The sequence below is a fragment of the Tympanuchus pallidicinctus genome, unplaced genomic scaffold (genome assembly GCF_026119805.1).
Source record: "Tympanuchus pallidicinctus isolate F22 unplaced genomic scaffold, pur_lepc_1.0 scaffold14, whole genome shotgun sequence".
NCBI classification, from domain to species: domain Eukaryota; kingdom Metazoa; phylum Chordata; class Aves; order Galliformes; family Phasianidae; genus Tympanuchus; species Tympanuchus pallidicinctus.
In genome coordinates, this window is record NW_026294659.1 from 9659783 (window position 1) to 9674030 (window position 14248).

Consider the following 14248-nt stretch of genomic DNA (forward strand, 5'->3'; position numbering starts at 1 on the left):
AACATCAGAGGCAGATGTTGATGGTGTGGCTGTAGAGGCTGAGCCATCTCACCAGCATCCCATTCCATTTTGCTGCCGTGTGACAGATGGCAGCAGAGGGGCACTATGGCATCTGATGTGGAAATGCAGATGAAGCAGAGGTGTGGAACTGAAATCCTCCATGCAGATAACACGGCACCCAGTGACATTCATCAACACCTGCAGAATGTTTATGGAAACCAAGCACTGGATGTGAGCACAGTGAGGCATATTCATTACTTTCCTGCACTAGCAATCAGTAGACATAGTATTTCCATAGCTAGTAGAGTATCAATTGCAAATATGAGTGTTCTAGGTTTATAAAAAGGACTACAATATAAATATAAGCATGAATCCATGATTTGTCCTTGCTTGCAGTGTTCTAGTGCTGCCTGAGAAGTACCAGGATTGCACTCAAACCCACAATATCAATTCGATCCTTGTTGGTTGCATTGCTAAGAATACATTTTTGGAATGCAGAAGTGTAGCCTCCTGAGTAAATAAACAGTAGCATAACTGGAAGAAGCATAGCACTGCGTTGCTTAGCTGCATGAGATTTAATCTAACTCTGAAACAAATGCACATAATAAAATTCTTTGATCTGATTTTTTTTTTTTTCTAGTCTCGAACCTGTTGTAACTTGTCATTTCAATGTAAAGTGGAAGGAAATCTTACCCACTTTTTTTGCATATTCATTGTGAATTCAGGAAAAGATTTGCATAGGCATATGCAATGGCACGGAAGGCGTCCCTCAAGACATTTAAACACTTTTAAAATAGATATTAACATTTTTCATATAGAAGTAACTCTAAGTTATTTAGGTTACAGTGTGTGCATTTACCAAAGCTTTGTTTATTTACCTCTCCTGATGATGTTGCTGAGTCTGACTTGTTTTACAGCAGTGATCAGAATTGTCCTCTCCCAACATAACAGGTGCTTTGCATACTTGCTTACCAGTGGCTTCAATGTAGTTTCTTGATTGCCTGGAAGTGTTTAAGAATTGAAGTATATTGCAGGATCTGTAAATCCCGTATTCCTCTTCATTCAAATGTGTTAAATCTTACTGGGACACACAGTTTCATACCAGTTGAACCAAGTTAGCTCTGTCTGAAAGCTCTTGAGAATGAAAGAATGATCATACTCATTCTGTCCGTGTTTTGTTTAGGGCAGCCTGAATTTGTGCCCAAGGAAAAACATAGCAAGGCTGTGGCTTGCTGTGGAGCACAGTTAATTGCCTTAATATTTGCTGGTAAGGCATTGACTTTTCTTTCTTGGTGCTGTATATATGGCATTCTGACCCACACACAATCGTATGAGCAAAGCAGTTTTTCTTGCTCAGAATAGGAACTGAAATTGATTTTGTTTCCGTTTGGTGGCCAAAGGAACTGTGTGTAAGATCTGAATACTTGACCTCTTGCTGTCACGTTATCTGGGGAACAAGTATCCTGTAAGTTGGGGATCCACTGGTGTACTGTTTAACTGTTCAGAGTCCTTGGGAAGTGTGTGTATTCTAAGCTTAGGTGGTTGCACCTCTATTCAGTTCCCTTTTGAGAGATTGAACTTCACTGATTCTTGATTTCAAGCAAGACGATCCTTCCTGTGTTCTAAAGGATATCCTTGTTGGTTTTGTTTGTTTTGGTGCTGTTAGTGTTTTATCTTTCTTTGTTTTCTTTTAAGTCTTTTGGGAAGTTATTCCAGGTGGAAACAAGAAAATAATGTTTTGATTATGTCAGTTTTGCTGTCTGCAGGACCAAACTTTGGTTTCTCTGCGTTAGCTTGAATATAGCTTGCTTTGTTTAAGACTTCTTAGATGAGATCAAGACTGAAAAAATTGAGTGGAAATCGGGCAGCATTAGCCATGGAAGCCTGAGAAGAGGCTTTACTTCTGATGACCTGATAAGGTTTCTATTTGAGCCATAAGCTTAGGCTGGCTGGCTGTTAGATCTGGAACAGCTAAATGCAGCCATATTCTGCTCTTCACCAGTATGTCTCAAGTCTCATTTACGTGAGAAGCCAGTCCCACTTTCGATTCAAAAAAACTTCTTAAAAGGTGAAATAATTATTTTTGCAGTAACAGAACGATCGAAAAAACATTTCTCTTTGCATCTGTAGCCCTGGAAAAATACAGTTCTTTGTGTTCTTGAGTTGTGTTACATGTATCAGTGTTACAGTTCTTCTAAGGCAGGGTGTGTAGATGTGACGATTTAATTGCTTTGGTGGTGTTGAACTTTGTTTTCCACGTACCTTGATTCACATCAACGCTTCAGTCTTTGAGTGTCTTCTGAATTTTAGTTTTTCCGCCAGACTTCTGCGTTCCACAGTTCTCTAAAATACGGGCGGGAGGCTCTCACTTCTCTAAATCTGTAATACAGATTGTATTCATATTTGTTACTCAAGCAGGATGAAACACTATTGCTTAGAACTAGTTTTTTGGTGTTTGGTGTTTTTTTTTTTCAGCTTTCTTATGCAGTCTTTTCAGCGCAGGATGCTACCTACTTGGTGCAGGATGACTTGAATGTGTTTAGACAAATCCTTTGAGACCATCCTGAAGCAGTTGAGAGCTGGGGTCCTTTTTCTTTGCCCTTGAGGTGGTAGTAACAGGTGATACTTTGTTATGGTAGTTTACTCTCTTGTGCTTGTGCAGCTTGCTAAATTCAAGTGAATGGTGGGAGTAGGAGCTTATGGGTAGAAATGAAGTTGCGTGCCATTACGTAGGTGTAGTTTAACCTTAACCTGTCTCAACGTTATTTTGAAATTTTAAATATTATGATGATCTGTAAATCATTTCCTCCTTCCTGAAAGACACAATACACAGAGAAGGCTAATGAGGAATCTGCTGGGGTGTATGTAGAATGTAACTGCTGAATCAGGTCAGTGTTAGACTTCTGGAAAGGTGTTTCTAGCTTAGAAGGCATTTTGATGGCAAGAGAAGAATAGGACAGAAGGTCAAATTCCAAGTCTAGAACTTTTAAGATGAGAATCACATCACATCCCTTGTGATGAGTTAGTGTTTTATTAGCACTTTAAGAAGGCAGTTCCCAGTATCCTATATGAAATGAAGCTACAATACCTTTGAACCCTATATGTGTATTGCTGCAGTTACGGGTTTTGCAGTATAGCACTAAGGAATAAAAAGCTTATCTTCTTTGAGATGCTGGGAAGGTAGGAACGTGTCTACAAATAATCTTGGAAAAAGCTCATGTTCTTTCTTAGCATACTTGTATGATTTTAGGGAGCTCCATTCTTAACATGTTGAGTATGTTAGAATTCTGGTGTGTGGTGTTAACACCGCAGAGGAGGTTTGGTTTTGTGGCATATGTAACCAGGATCTTTTCTATAGAAGGAAAATAGGTTTGTGTTTCTAGTAGGGCTCTAGGTAATGCATGTGAATGATGAGTTGTATTTTGAGGTCTGCTATGATCATCTGTCTGCTTGCATTTGCTTTTTTTTCTGAGACTTGGCATTACAGGTAGCTCACTTGGAAGACTGCACGTACTGAGATATTTCAGGTATTTCAGAAGTGACTTTGAGAAACTCAGTTGAAAGGTGTTCTAGAAATGAACTCTATTAGAAAATTACATATATTTCTTCATCGTTCCATGCTGGAAGTCAAAGCTGAAGTCAGGTTTAAGCATGCTACTGTCCCAGTGGAACCCTACCAGCAGCTGGTGTATTCTGTACTTGCCTTTTCCCAGTGTCATTAAAGTGGCAAAGAGACAGGTGAAGCAAAAACTGGAATTTACCTGTCTTTTAACAGTGGGTTGACATGATGTGAAGAAATGGAAGATGGCACAGCGCATCAAGATTTGCTGAGTTGGCAATCAAAACTGGATGTCAGTGGGATGCATTTGACTCAGTTTTCATAGCCTTGTACATTGCTTGATGAACAGTGCAGTAGTTAGTGTGACAGTTAACAGGTGTGTCTTCATTCTGATGCTGTATCAAAACATCCATTGAAAGCCTTTTGATGAGGATGGTGATTTTTTTAAAACACTGCTTAGTATGTTGAAACCAAATTTGAATATAGTAGAAATTAGCCGTGGATTTAATAATAATAATACAAAGGCTCCACGTGCTTCAGTTGAATACTGGCAGTGAGGGCTGCCTACAGGTGCAAAATGAGGTGGCATTACATCAGTTTATGTTTGCTTATACAGGTTAATTATGAGTAGGTGCAAAGGTTAATTTGAAGCTGAGCCGTGCCACGTGCCTTAGGGAGTTCTAATTCTTAAAAATTGAAATTGAGTAGTCTGGATGAAGTGATTGGAATTCATCATTTCCTGGTTAACAATTCCTGTAAAAGTTAAAACAGGGTTTTCTATGGGTGTGTACCATTTGATGTGTTCTGTAAAACAAACGGTTAAATTGGCACTGGTAAATGACTCCCTTGTAATACTGTTTAAAATATATAAATTGACCTTAATTTGTGCTTACACAAATGTGTTTCCTTCTCTAATTAGAAGGAAAACCTCAACAAGGGTGTCTTCACAACTTAGAATATGTGAATACTATAAGAAGCAGTCAGGTCATTTCTTGGAAGTGGAGTGTGCTTAGCTGCAGCATAACTTGATTTTACTTCTATATCTCTGAAGATACATCAACACCTTCCCAAATATTGGGGTGGAAGGGATAGGAATAGGAAAGAGAGCATCTCACTCATGTAGTTGTCCTTGTCTTAAGCAGTCACAGAATCATGGAATTGTGGGGGTTGGAAGAGACCTCTAGAGATCTTGTCCAACCCCAAAGCCAAAGCAAGTGGTGAACTTCTGGAAGTCCTGACGTGCATTTTAATGAAGAATGGGAAGGTAGTACATGGAGCCTGTCACAATTAGACGTGATCTGAAAGTTACTTTGTAAATGTGCCGTTTACTAATATCTACAGAATTCTGGATGTTTTTCCTACACAAATTTTGTTTTAATCTGTGAATCTGCAAGATCCTGAGTTACATGATCATTTCAGTAGTAGTTCTCTTGTGTCTCTTAGCTACATTGTCACACATCTTGAGCAGGAAGGAATTTACAAAAATATTGTACCCAAAATCTTGAGATAAGCACAGAGGCAAAATTTGAGTGTAAGTTCAAGCTAGTATAAGGTCATGAAACAGGAGACAGGAGAGCTAACAGGAGAGCTGCAGGGTTGTATTGGCTCTGTGGCTTGCATTAGCATGAGTATGCTGTGGCTTACTAGTATGTGTAGTTCAGGTAATTACAGAAACTGAGAAACAATCAGTCCCTAAGGTTTTTATTGTGGGACATTTGGTTTGTTTGGGTGTTTTTTCAGGGTGGGGGGTGGACATGCAGTTGGCAAAGTTTTCTTGTTTTTCATAGGCTGAACAGATCACTCAAGGATGAGCTAAGCAAAGGAATGAAAAGGGGCAGGACTGAAGCAGTTCCCCTTCACTGTGAATTGCTGGGGCATCACAGCTGTCGGGAGGTTTGCAGTTTAGGGAACTGCAGGGAACCAGGACTATTGCTGAAAGCAGCTCTTACGCCCTTTCCCTGTCTCTTTGCTGCCTCACTCAGTGTGGTAAATTTATAGACCAGACCTACTGAGGAAGGAGGGAGATGTTTATTGTGGTCATAGAGTTGGTTTAAGGCTGTTGAAAAGTACAATGTAGTTTTTGGAGAAGTTTGATTTCATTGGTATAAGCAAATACCTAGAAGCTTCACGCAGGTAATGAGTGGAAATGAGTGCACTGAACTGCAGTAGAGCACAGTGTATGGCTGGAAATTTACTTTTATTAATATTTTCTGCCTAGCAGTCTTTCTAAACTGAATAGAAAACAAATACTTAAAGGAGTGCATTTGAAAAAAAAAAAAAAGAAAAAAGCACCAGTGAAAGCAAGTTGCCCTGTAAGATTGCATTTTGAAAAGTACATAGCCTGCTAAAGAAGACTTGACTTGGTAATGCCTTTGCTTAATTGGGCTCGCTGCACTCTTAGATTTTAGTATTAGTCCTAAAAGATGGTGATGGATTGCAATTGAATGTGTACCAAGTACACAGCTGTGTTCAGAAAGCAAGCATTATTTTAATAGCAATATTAGTATGAGTTCTCTAAATTTTTTGGTAATATTAATGTTGGAGACTGAGTTGAGAAGAAGTAGCATATTTGGTCAAAATTGGTATTATATTTGAAGCTGGCTTTGCAAATTTACACAGTTCAGGAGAGGATTTTGAAGGGTCTTAAGGAAAGACAGCAAGAGCCTATAAAATGAATTGGTATGTTTTAACAAAGTAGTTATTACCATACATACTGATGCAGCAGAAACTTTAACTTGTTAATGTGGATAGTTCAGTTGTAGGAGCTTGCAAAGATCTTTGCTTTCAAGTGTGACCTCTTCATTGTTAACCAAAAGTGAAAGCGCCTTATAGAGGGCATTGCTCAAAAGCCTCTTGAGTACTGATAGACTTGGGCATCATTAGCTTAAACATAATGAAGTTAAATATGTAACATTTATGAATCTGTTGCTTTGTCACAATTACAACATCGGAAAGTAAATCTGATGTCCCCATCTTATTGGCTAAAGTGCTTGGTGGGGTTGAGGTGGACTTGGTACTGGGCTTGAAAATTCAACAGATCCAGGTGTCGGTATGCAAGTGCTGAAAGAAAAAGGAATGCAGGTCAGACATTGGAATGAATACTGGTGTACTAATGGAAGTGTGGCTGCCGGCTCTGTTAATCTTAGCTGAGGTGGAAGCAGTTTTCCTCTACTCCCACTCATACAGCTGCAGTTTGGACAGTCAGGAGTAGAATATTCAGCAATGTGATAAGTGTGGTGGTTTGGCTTGGTTTTTTTTGTGCTCTTAATCAGGTCATATTAAGCTGTTGCATTTGGACTTGTCTGGTTCTCAGTGATATGAAGGCGGAATTCTCACTTGGAGCATTAAAACCGTGTTAATTATTTCAAATGCTACCTTCTTTTGATGTCAAATGTACTCAGTGAAAAGAAATAGTAAGAATAAATAAATAAATAAAAAGAAAGAAAAAAAATAAGAGTTTTTTAATGGGAGTATGTTTGTTTTTGTAGTGCTCTTTTCAAGATTCAAGTGACTTTTCTTTTATGTGCATGTATCTCTAAAGTATACTGTTTTTTGTTTTTTTTTCCCCCAGGTTATGCAATGGTCTCTGCAAGATGGCATGTTCTTGAGTTGGAGCTTTTTAAAGCAAGCATATGCTGGTACTTCAACTTTACTAAGTGGACTATAATTTCTTCTCTCACAACAACTACTTAAGCAGACAAAATTGCAAAGATCTGCCCTGTGTCGAGTATGACAGCCACGACTCGTGGCTCTCCGGTAGGAGGCAATGATAGCCAGGGCCAGGCTCCTGATGGACAGTCCCAGCCTCCCCTCCAGCAGAATCAGGTATGATACTAGCAATCAAGTTATCTAGAAGTATAGAGCTTGGTTCTTTAGAACAGTGTTTCTGATTTATCTGAACTGTGAGTTTATGTAGTGCTAGAGATGTATAATTAAGTGAACTCGGTCTTTGTTTTTGGGAGTGCAAAAGGAATTTAAGGGATAAAGACAGTGCTGTTGACAAAGTAGATAATGTTAGGGAACACCGTGTTGCAAAAAATACTCCCTTTTCAGGCAGTGACATAGTTCTGTAAAGCATATTTATTTGGAATATGAAGTCATCTTGGAATGATAGCAGAGGCTTCCTCACAACTGTGTTGTTGAGTCTACCACACATTGGTATAAGTACTCTGTGACTTCAGTTTATGCTCAATTCTGTGAATGCACTTTGTGGATAAAGGAGCTTATGGAGGTGGTTATCTTCTCTTACATCGTCTTCTGCTGAGTCCCTGTTCATTGTACTAGACTGCCTGAATGACATGGCATGTTTCTTTTAAACACAGTGTTCTGCTTTCAAAGAAGAGTAAATACCTTCAAACATACAGCATCATAATGCAACGGCTCTTCTTTATCAGGAAAACAGAGAAGATGCATTTAAAGACTGTAGCCCAAACCAGTTAATAGAAAAAACACTCCTTTTATACAGTATTTAGATGATGTTTATTAAATATCATAGGTTTTAATATTTATTATTCTTGAGAATCAGTTGTTCTTTGGTACATGTGTGATGGGTAACCTCAACTGGCAGGTGAGCCACCGTGTCACTTGCTCATTCCCTCTCTGTGGAATGGGCTTAAGTAATTGTGTGCTTGTAGTTGGCTAGTAAAGTACAGTACTGTTCTACTTGTTGTAAACTTTCAGAAAATGTTTTCATGATCTTTTTGCTTTGCTGTTGCTGAAGTTTTTCTACATATAATATTCAACTTCAAAAGATAGGTAAAAGCAGAGTATCCATATAGTTTTTATTTTCATCTTCCAGACAGCTGCTCTGCTGAAAATCAATCTGTTACAAAATGAAATAAAAAATAATAATAATTTTTTAAAAAGTTACAGCAATTTTCTCTCCGGGAAAGTACGCTAATGCTTAAAATGTTCAAATAGAAAACATAGCACATTTAATGTCTTATTATTTTTTTGAATAGATCTAAAATGAAATTATTAAATATTATTGGTAGTGACAGATGTACACTTCAAGTGATAATTTGAAATATAATCTGAATGAAAAAGCCAAAATAAGTGCCACACAAGCATAGACAGTATTTCAAGTATTTTCCATACCTCTTTTAGACATCTTCACCTGATTCTTCAAATGAGAACTCTCCAGCTACCCCGCCTGATGAGCAGGGCCAAGGAGATGCTCCACCTCAGCTTGAAGATGAGGAGCCTGCGTTTCCACACACAGACCTGGCAAAGTTGGATGACATGATCAACAGGTACTTTCACACTTAGTGCGTTTTTTCCAGTGCTTGTAGATTATTTGTGAAAACATCCTGATAGCGAAAGCAGGATTTGTGCTTCTCTGATTCACTGGATTGCTTGAAAGACTTCTTGTTGGGTTAGAGTTTGAAAGAAATGCTCGTATCAAGTTTTGTGGGTTTTTTTTTGTTTTTTTTTTTAAATGGGTATTTTTTTATCTTTCATTAAAAAAGAACAAAGATTCCTCATTTTTAAGAAGCACAGTTGAGATGCATGGTTTTGTTTTGTTTCTGAATATAGGCCTCGATGGGTTGTTCCTGTGTTGCCGAAGGGGGAATTAGAAGTTCTTCTAGAAGCTGCTATTGACCTGAGTAAAAAAGGTAAGCTGAAAAGGGAATGAATGATCATTGAACTAGCTGACAAGTGATAGGACATGAGGAAATGTTCTGTGTTGGACCAGGTGACAAATGGTCTTAGATTGTGCCAGAGGAGGTTTAGGTTAGATATATGGAAGAATTTCTTCACAGAGGGAAGTGGTTGAGTCTCTGTCTCTGGAGGTATTTAAGGCATATGTGGCACTGAGGGATGTGGTTCAGTGATAGAACTTGATGGGTCAGGTAGGTGGTTGGATTTGATGATCTTGAAGGTCTTTTCCAATCTAGATGATTCTACAGTTTGCTGCATAAGCTTTTCGGTTGTGAGGATTTTAAGCCTCCATTGGAGGCTTAGAAGTTCTCAGTTATTTCTGTTACAGCCCTGGTCCTAAAGATTCAGTATCAGTGAGCAGTATGCAAAACCTTCATAAATCAATAACTTGAAGAAATTCTCCATGTATGTAGAAATTAGGTGCCTTATATGGTATAAGTAGAAAGGTTGAAGAAGCTCATAGCAATAAAAAAAATCTTGTCATTCCTGTCCTACCTGTTTACTCAGTTTGCTTTGATATCAGACCTGGGGGGTTTGGTCTTGATAACAGACACTAAAGCTCAAAAAATTTTAGTTTTTATATGGGTTTTTTGTTTGTTTTTGTGTTATCTTAACTGAGTTGCTAATCTAGATTTTCAGTTGTTTTGCCATACATTTTAAAATTCAACTTTGGCATATTCATGCTTTTGAGAATATTAGAGGAAAGTTAGAATGGTAAGCAGCATAATAATAATCCTACCATATTTTTTGCTGTGTCTGACTTGCTTGGAACTAAGACAGTTCCCTGTTGAGATTGTGTACATGTTCACTAAATTGATAATTTGTCATGTATCTGTAATCTTGTTCTTGCCTCAGTATGTGAGTGATGCCTAAAGTTAGATACTTTTCTAGTGTACCTATACTTGCCAGTTGTGTTTTAAATATAGTGACATACAAAATGCCTGTTCCTTCTGTGACATAGCTACATCGAGATGACTTCACTTCTATGATGATAAAGGTTATACTTAGGCAGTGTTAAGAATAAAAAGCTGGCTTTGGTCAGGAAATTTGGAGTTACCCCTTGTTTGTTTTCTGTCTCTTCTTTCTCTGGAGAAACAAAAGTTGAACTGCAAAAGTGTGGTCCAAAATAGGATAATGATGCACTGTTGCTAACACTGATTTATCAGCTGGAGTTGCATTTTAAATCAGCTTTCTTTGCATATGGCTGGATTTGGCAGGAATTTTAGGAAGACTGCAGAGTTTTTTAAGAGATCGCACCTGTTCAGGAACTACAAAATTCACCCTTCTGTGTGTGTAGGCTGTTGAAGCAGTGCAGTGAGAAGAGATTTTCTGCTTATGATTTACGAGAGAGGAGATGTATGTACTGCCAGCTGTTAAGTCATATTAAAAAATAAAACGGACACAAAAACATGTCAGTGCAATGCAATGAAGTAATATGAGTAGAATGAGATTTTTGGCTACTCTTAACATCGCTGTTCTTCTCAAAAAGCATCAGACGTAGCTGAAAGTTCTCAAACAAAGAGTCTTTTTCTTTTTTTCCTCTTAAAGCTATGGAAAATAGTGGGAATCTACGCATACTCTTCATGTGAAAAGTGCTTCTGCTTTGCTATTTCCTCTTGCCCTCTGGATGAATTTCTTTGTGTTGACATATAAAGGATTATTGGCTAAGGATTAAAAAAAAAAAAAAAAAGGGGGAGAATAAGGGAAAGCTGATAGAAATAGTTGCTCTTTAACCGTTATTTTTATAGTTAAATCCTAGATTCTGTTTTTACCTGCGATTAGAAGTTATGCAGTGGCTGACACTGTCCTTTTCCGTTTGTTTTGTAATGTACTTTCCAGCATTCGATGTATGTGGTAGGGTGCTCATTTGCTGTAGCAGGCACTGCTTTTATAGTTCCAAACTAGACTGACACTGTTTCAATAAGTAATACAAGTAATTATGTAAGTATATATACTTATATATGCCTATACTTGAAAATGTATTCTGTTACTTCAGTAAGATCTGAAATGGCTACCTGTCTGTGAGCGTTCTTCTTAACCTGGGCCCTGTTTCAGGAGAGAACTGACAGGAGAAATTGAGAAGTAGCCGACTGTTTGAACTACATACGTTTTTCCTATTGCAGTCTGTATTTCATTTTATTTCACGACTTCATTTATTGTATTTGTTTTGATTAAGCACCTTTTTCTAGTGGTTGGAGCTCTCAAGTGGCTTTTTATTCCTCATGTTGTCAGTGGCCATTGGCTTTCTGGAGGGACTTTGGGGGAATTCCTTTCTTTGTGACCTTATCTTTAGAAGAAAATGGCTGCATTCTCTTGAAATAGTTTCAGGAACTGAAATTAAAGGAACTTCAGAATTGAAAGTATTCATGAAAACACAATTTCATCATTGCCATATTCAAGTGCAGTGAGCACATTTGACAGAGTAGTACAAATCCCGCCTAGACTGTGACTTGCATTATTCCTGACAGATGTTTGTTTGTGGAAAAGTATCTTCTTGTGTCTTGGCATCAATGGGTTATTATTCATTAAGCAAGCCATAAGACTATCAAGTGATAGTCTGGAATAACTTCTTGAAAAATAGCACTGAACAAGAATGATGTTTAACTTGACATAATTCTGGAACATTTGTTAACTGTTTTGGATGAAATTTGCTCCAGAAATAAATGTCATGGTTATTTGGATGCTAGAAATTTATAAGGGAAAAAAAATTGTTCTTAGTTCTGTTGTTTTTGAACGGCTGAAATGTTCTCTGCTCTTCCTTCTAAAATTCCCTCAGTAGCTCTATATTGCTTTGTTCTTTATAGTGTTTATGTTCAGTTTTTAACATGCTGCTAAAGCTTTGCTGTGCCACATGTAGAAATGAGATACAAGGCAACTTTACATCTCAGAGGCTATTCAAACTGAAATAAAATGTCACCACACAGATTAAATCTTCAATTTCAATCCCAAATCTTTGTTTCTGATGGATCACAAAGGCTTGTAAGAGAGGCAGGTCCTTAAAAGTATGTTTAAAAAAATAAACTTTTATCTGGATGAACATCTGCATTTCTGTGGGACCACCCTTGAGTTCATTACTGAAACTACATTCTGCATTTTCTTGGAGTACTCTTGTGTTCCAAAACTTAGCCAGTTTTGTTGGGCTAGAACCAGTGGAGCAAAATGATCAGCAGGTTCACTGTGATGCTCAGGTGTAAAAGGATTCAAGTATTCCTGCTGATTAAGAGCAGAAAGAGCAGCAAGAATCTGAGTGTGATGTGGATGCACTGCATCTGTGAACAAGTGTCTTTTCCTCAGAGCTCACTAGCTCCAGGTCACTATTCTGCAAGGTCTGATGTATCCTTGTTAAGCCACTGAAAGGTTTGTGTGCTGCGCTGTCTGAGACTCCAGGTCTAGGGGGAGCTTCAGGTTGCCATGGCAATGCATGGAGCCAACTTAGGTCTGAGGTTGCAGCTACAAAGTTATTTAGTTCAGTGTACTGGAGAGGAGCTGGTTGTCTGTGCGTGGGGTTTTGCTTTTCCAAAATGCTCCAGCTTTTCCTCCTCCAGTCCCCCTAATTACAGCTTCCATATAACTGTATGTTGCACGTCACCTTATAATACTTGCTTTTTTCTCTTTGCATCGTCTATTTCCATCACCTTTCTCTAAATACTTAGCTTGGTGCTGCGTGCTTGCACTTCTCAGCCATTTTCTTCCTTATCCTTCTCTGTCCCCAGAATTTGAAGAATGGGCAAAAAAGGCTGCTTGTGGTCTTACCTCTGAGTTAGGGATAATACTGAATCTGATTCAAACAGTAGATGGCAAGTAACTAATGTAACTAGTGGTTCTTTTCTTGGTATCTTTGAATTGCTGATTGCTTCTTCTTCCACTCTACTCTGTCTCTAAGACTCCTGTTACCCTGATACTCATGTCCTTGTAGACACCCAGCCCTGGATCCTTCCATGAGTACCATATGTTATTTCAAGAGCTTGGAACACAGTAAGAGGAGGTAGAAGGTGACTATGTATCTAGGAGTCATACAAGTTCTGAGATTCTCCATCTTCCCTCTTTTTCCAACTTCATTGAAACACAGAAAGGACAATACATTTTTGAAACATAATCTATTTTAGTGTTCTTTGAACCTGATTTGAAAAGTCTTGCTGATTGAAGCTGGCCCCCCACTGTGGGAGGAGATGGTGCTTGAAAGAGAGATGTTAGTGCTGCACTTGTACTCAAGGGAGCATTAAATTAACTTGAGGGCATGCTTTAAATTTGTGTTCAAGAATTAAATTCATTGTTAGATTTGAACGGAACATTTCCTCTAGGCCACACTGAATGAGTTGGGTGGCTTCTCTTATCCTCTTCTTTGTGTAGGGTGAATTTGTAGTGTTTACACCCTTGAGTTTGTCAAGTTCTTTGTTTTATTTCTTTGTTTGCAAATGCCAAAGTTTGAGGCAGTATCCATCTCTTGCGTTCTCTTTTTGTCATTTTGTTGTTGTGGTTTATGGCCTTTTATTGTTGCTCTTTATACTTCATAGTAGGGTTATCAGCCATCCAGACTATGAGTTGCATAGGAAGTTAATGTGGAATTTTTGATACTTGGCTAACAGTGTGTGTCGTGTCTTTTATCAACATGGCTCTCCAAAGATTCTTGCTTTACTCAAGCTGCTTGAGATCTGCACCCACCATAAACGTATAGGCTGACAAACACTGTTACAAGAGTTTGGAAAGACTCTGTGGGATGTAATAACATGCAGTACAGAAGTTTCTCTTGAAAACATCTGTTGCACAGTTATTTGTGACCATGAACAATTTTTGATTTGATAAGCCAAATCAGTCCTTTGAAACTAGTAGAACTTTACTGTCAGGAAGTATTAAGAAGTTAAGGGTGGAGGAGGAGAAAAAGACAGCAATTCTTGTGAATCTGGGTGCTGTGGGTTTATTGAATGCTAAAATTACCTGATTGAACATTAAACTTGTTCTGTAGAGAAACTGTGAGCAGGTCAGTTTTCTTTAATGTGCCCAGAGGCTTTTCTTGTTTGCAGTGTGTAT

At 38.2% G+C, this 14248-nt stretch overlaps 1 protein-coding gene across 2 annotated transcripts in view; it reads left to right on the top strand.

The window, feature by feature from the left end:
- The window catches only part of USP9X (ubiquitin specific peptidase 9 X-linked), a 99547-nt gene that overhangs the window by 17915 nt on the left and 67384 nt on the right, over positions 1–14248 (top strand). For both annotated transcript variants that reach the window (XM_052674321.1, XM_052674322.1), the window contains exons 2-4: positions 7131–7384; positions 8666–8811; positions 9095–9174. In XM_052674321.1, coding sequence (XP_052530281.1) covers positions 7289–7384; positions 8666–8811; positions 9095–9174 — 322 coding nt within the window. In that variant the 5' untranslated portion in view covers positions 7131–7288. The remainder of the gene's footprint in view (positions 1–7130; positions 7385–8665; positions 8812–9094; positions 9175–14248) is intronic.